We start from the raw sequence: 5,903 nt of genomic DNA, 5'->3' as shown, positions 1-5,903 counted from the left end.
CTCACTATAAAACATATCATATTCTAATAACCTTTATTTACCTAAAATTATTACAATTATAGGCTTAACATAACTATAACTTTGATTATAACTGCATTTTCTCTGAATAGCCATTTCTAATCTGACTGTGTGAAGAACCCGGAAGCGTGGCTGCTGCTTGTTTTGTGATGTCATGATAAATTCATTTCACCAATGACCATATTTAGACTTCCTCCTTCAGCTGCAGCCACTGGGCAAACCTCCAGTATTTCCAGCCAGCAGCTCAAGTGAAACTGAAAGAAAAAAAACACCTTGTTTATCCAAACAGGTCTATGATCATGTTATTGTTAATAATCAAACTGTTTATTCTTATTCATTGTTAAATAACAAAGGACAGTAAGATAGACAAGATCATGGTTATTAAGACACTTACTGGCTGCCCTGTAGGGATGGAAAGATATTTGAGACTTCGTTCAGCGTCTTCTCGTCGAAGATTACCTCCCTGACCAATGCCAACATCCTCATGTCTGTAAAAGCTCTCCCGTGAAAAAAGTTTGTTACACACAAACATTCTTGATGTGTCGGGAGCTGATGGCCAACCCACCACCTGCAGCCACAATCTAGCTCTGTCAGCATCTCGGGGGAACCAGTGAAAACCTGTCAAATTCTTACACCGAGCCAACAAACACTTGCAACCCATTCTGAATTCAGAGACAGCCTGGCACCAACTCTGTTTATAGAAAAAGGTCACATGACAGAAACCAAATGAAATGTGCTATATAAATAAACTTGCCTTGCCTTGCCTTGCTGGTACTGAGACGCTAACCCACAACCTTCAGGTTAGTCCAAGTCCAACTCTTTAACAATTAGGCCACAGCTGCCCAGAAATACAATAATACAGCAGTAGATATTGTTCCTAAACAATATTATGATTTCAGGCCACATATACCAAGTTTTATGTTGCATACTGCATACATTATTTACCTATATATATATATATATATATATATGGCCCTTTGTATTTATTTTTATATATACATAACTTTTCATGTTTTATCACGCATCGAAGCTGAAATAAAGAAAATATACTTTGATTGTCATTTCTATAAAGTTTACAAAATTAACCATAAGAAGAACGTTGTTGAATTCATATAATTTTACAAAACAATTTACTCACATGGAGTAAGGGAGTATTTACTCTGTGATGTCCCTGATCCCTGTCCTGAATAAGAATAAGATAGTAAAACCATGATAAATACAAAGTAACACTACAGAAACAAAACTGCATAATGAATTTCCATCTAATTGAGCTTTAGATGTAATGAACTGGACTGAAAAAAACATTTACCAGCAGCTTGTTTCTTCTGCCATATGATGAGTGCAGTTATGATGACAACAGCCACAAATATGAACACCAGCACACTGATAACTACAGACAGACTGAAGGATCCTGGGTCACATTCAGCCACATCTAAAAATGTGGCGAGTTGAAAAAAAAAAAGCGATAACAGTAAGTTACAGACATATGAAGATATTTTTTGTTATTAAATCTATTGTGGCATTTTGTTTGATTGTTTTTTGTTTTTTTCTTTACCATATGTGATGTCCAGTTTGATTTCCAAATTGAGGTGCTTCATTGTGCAGTTGTATTTATGTTCCTCACATAGTTCTTCTTCACTGATAACCAAACTCTTCTTCATCTGGTAAGTTCTGTCTCCGTTGGGCAGAATCTCTCCTCCTGTGATCTGATCATCATCTACAGGCTGACCATCTCTGAACAGGGTCAGGTTAATGTGACGGGGATGAAAACCAGTGGCCAGCCAGCTGATCTGAAGCCCTTGAGAGTTTGAGAGTGTCTTGTTCATGAATTTGACTCCGGGTTTTACTACAGTGAAGGATGAGAAGTGTTACTGTTGCTAAAGTGTTTTGTAATGCTTCATAAAGCATTTAGAGAAAAATAATTTTTATTTATTTATTTTTTGGTCAGCTCTGCTGTCTGTGTCATATTTTTCAATTATGTGTTTTCTTATTTATATTGGTAAGTTGATTCTCTCACCTTTTCTCAGCACGTTGTTTTTTTCCATATACAGATCCGCAAAACTTTCATACAAAGAGGATGATAAACATTTTCATACATATATTTTACCCAAATTCATTTCTGTTGGTCCCATGGCCGCCATGTCATTTTTCTCTGAGTTTTAAATGAACTCTTCTATATTTTGTCCATCTGAAGCATCCCATCTCTGAAGTAGACCTGGTTTATCATTGTTTAACAATTCATCTAGCAATTCTCTGATGAACTTGTATACCTTCAAATGAATAGGATAAGAATTATTGAGACTTATTAAACTTTTTTTTATCTTGCTTTTATGTTAAAAGTTTTATATGCTATTTGCATAAACACTTAAAAGTTACATTGGTTATTAAGTCTTTTGTATGTTATAATTCTTTTGGGTTGCACTTACCATCTGTGTGATTTTGGTGCTCCTTAAGATAAAATGGTCTTTATTTAAAGATGTTAAACATATCTCGATATACAATATCAGCATCCTTTTGTTCTTCTTCATGGAACTGCAAATCAGTACTATTAGTGCGATAGACAGGTTTCCATGTGACCGAGTCATAATATCCTATTTGCACATCATCTAACATCAGCACAGCACTGAACTCAGGAAATGGTGTCTGTCCAAGTATATACGTCACAAATGCCATCAACGAGTGAACATCTGTGGATACACAAGGAATAAACAATGTACATATAAGACATTTTGTACTACTATGAAAAACTACATATGTATAAAATTACTATATGGTTTGTGTCTGTGAGCAGCACGGTTCCCAGTTGTGTAGGTAGTGAAAATCGTGTGGAGAGATTTGAGTGTTGTGGAGTGTGAAAAAAGCAGCTCAATGTTGTCAAAGTTTCGATTAAACATCCAAATGGAAATATCAGTGAGGTAATGACAGATCCGTAGATTGAAATTTTGTAAAAACAGAGGAATTGTGGAAAAGTCAGAACCTAAATCAGATCAAGACTGAATAAAATTAGAGACAAGTCCAAGACTAGCAACGTGAATTTTTTTCACACTATTGATGTCAAGTCAAATCTTTTAAAACTGCTAGACAACTCTGAGGTTACCCATGCATTTAGGCTACATTTGCATTATTCAGACCTGCTAGAAGAGATTAAAAAGGATACAAAGGCTTTCTTAAATTTAAGTTAAGAAAACTACATTTTGGCAGATTGTATAAGGCAACACTGCATTCTACAGCAAAATAATTGACAGAGCCAGAAAAAAAAAAAACATTTATAGAGCTAATTAAGACACAAAATGTGAGTTTAAGAAATATAATTATGCATCATAATAAAGTACAACGGGGCTAAAGTGTATAATTGCAGACAAATATAGCCTATACATTTGTATTGAACCTTAATGGAGCAACAGATTTTGTGTGAAAATAAATCATTCAAGTTGTTTATTTTATTTAAAAATCTTACAAATGTATGAGGAGGCAAGGGGGCCTTTTACCCCACACACGGGGTAAAAGGCACACAGTATTGATAATTCAGCAAAAATAATGTTTTTTTAATCATCTCTAAGTTAATACTTGTTCAAAACAATCACTTTAGCAAAGTTTGTAAGCCTACTTTTTTTCTGCTTATTTTGAAAAATAAAAGAATTAGCATGATTTTTGTTCAATCGGCTAAACATACTGTTATATTAAAATATTAAATTATATTATATTAAAATGTTAATATAAAAAAAATATATTTTAAAATACAGAAATAAAATCATTTTAATAAGTAAAGATTCTGAAAGCATTGAACGAGATCCATTAATAATTGAATATATATTTACAGTAGTAACAACAAATTATATTTTATATGATATGATTAATATCATGTTTTTAAATATGATGGTTTCATTCTAAACATGGTCATTTTCTCTAATCCGGACACCCAACATAATATATATTTACCCTGTGAATCTAACCATGTCAACAAATAGAAAAGTCAGCGATCTATTAATTATCATTTTAATTACTGTGCCTTTTAGCCCCAACAGCGGGGGCGCTTTTTACCCGAAATACCATACTTTTACATATTCTTTCGTTATTTAAAAACTGCTGCTTTAATCATCTTAAACAAAACTGAAAATTGTTAAGAAGACCTTTGTATCAAAATATAGGCTATGCATTAATTTTAGCGATTCTAATATGCTACTTAAATTAAAAAACATAAAATATTAGATCAAGCACAGAATCGACTTTGCTCTGCTGCACGCGATCGCGTCAAGGATCAGACACGTGCATCTTGAAAAGCGAATGTTTTGCAAAGTGCTACGCCACGTTTTTGTGCCATCTAGTGGTTTAGATTAAATTAATACCAAAGGCGCCTTACACCTAGGGGCGCCTTTAGCCCCATTGGACCCTACATTGTGCAAATAGCCTACATTAATTAACTATACATGAAGACATCTGTCAGTTATTTCCAACTTTGTTGTGACAGAAGTTTTGTGACTCCTTTTCAAATTGTTTTTGTTCAATTATGTCTCAGAGCAAGAATTCATTTGCGTGGTTATTTTAAAGCTCCAAACTGTCTCATGTTCTCATGATGAGTTTCACTTTCATAGAGGTGCTAGTTTAACTATGCATTAATGTAAAATAGCCTCGTCCGATAATTACTTAGCCAATAACTGTATTAGTTTTCTATTGCATCGAAACCCTCGAAATTACATCATATCTGATTGTGTATATTAGAATAGGCCACCTATCTAAAGGAAAATAACCGTAGCAAGTAATACATACATGGAAAAAGGGGTAACACCTAGGCTATTTGTGCCATATTTGAACAGAACATACGCTATCAATGAATGTGTTTTTATAGCCTATTAGAATGCAGGCTACAGCATCTACATTTAACATATAAGTGTAGTTGTAATTGTAGATGTATGTTTTTATTATTATTATTATTATTTACATCCTGTAAATAGCTGCAGTTGTGCTTGCTCATAAATTATACATACATCTTCAAAAATTAATATGCATCTTCATTAGCTGCAAAAGAATATCTCTGTAAAGGGATCCTAAATAAAGTATAATCATATCTCTGTCTACATGTACATATAATTATAATTTTATTATAATTATAATTATAATAACATGTATTATAATTATAATTAGTCATAATAATAACCTGACTTGTGAAAATATTTTAGATTATCATGAATTTGGACTGATTGAAGCATACAGTGACTCAGATCAAGAAGATTTCATTGTCAAATTTGATGAAGAATATGGCACATGTAGACTTCAGGAAGGAGACATTTACAGCTGTTCTGTGGAGCACTAAGCCCTTCAACAACCTCAAACCAGAGTATGGGGTGGGTTTGTATTTATTATTCAAATTAAATCCCCTAAAAACACATAATGAATTTCACAAATATTTGTGTCTGTGTTTGCAGATGTGGAGATAACAGAGCCTAGCATTGGTCCATCAGTGTTCTGTGGAGTTGGTCTGGCCCTTGGGCTGCTGGGTCTCATCACTGGATCAGTTTTCATTGCTAAAGGAAACTGATACAATTACACTGACAACTGTAGATGCTATTTTATTTTAGTTCTCACGTTTAGTTGCTTATGTGCTAAAGTTACAATAGAAATTATTTTAGTGTTAATTTAGTTAATTTATGTTTTCAGTGCTCTATATTATAATACGCAGCAGCAGACATGTTACACCTGCAATAATGTACCTGTAAGTCTTCATAAGACATTATATAATATTCTACTTTTGCATAGTGTGGTGGCTATTTAATTATATATATAGTAGCTGCATTATGTGTCATGACTCATGAGAAACTGCTGTTCTTATGTTGTAATAAATGTTTTTCATGTCAATCTCATATATTTTTTTATGTTCAAAAAATATT

At 33.2% G+C, this 5,903-nt stretch overlaps 1 protein-coding gene across 1 annotated transcript; it reads right to left on the bottom strand.

The window, feature by feature from the left end:
• Window positions 1–1,529: 1,529 nt before the first annotated feature.
• On the bottom strand, window positions 1,530–2,691 carry LOC306848792 (hereditary hemochromatosis protein homolog; the record flags this gene model as incomplete). Its single annotated transcript, XM_079383560.1, has 2 exons — window positions 1,530–1,864; window positions 2,565–2,691. 2 exons carry the CDS (start codon window positions 2,689–2,691, stop codon window positions 1,530–1,532), a joined length of 462 nt encoding a protein of 153 aa, XP_079239686.1.
• Between the last annotated feature and the right edge of the window lie 3,212 nt (window positions 2,692–5,903).

The sequence above is a fragment of the Barbus barbus genome (genome assembly GCF_936440315.1).
Source record: "Barbus barbus genome assembly, chromosome: 28".
Lineage (NCBI taxonomy): Eukaryota > Metazoa > Chordata > Actinopteri > Cypriniformes > Cyprinidae > Barbus > Barbus barbus.
This window is presented reverse-complemented; position numbering and strand designations above follow the sequence as displayed.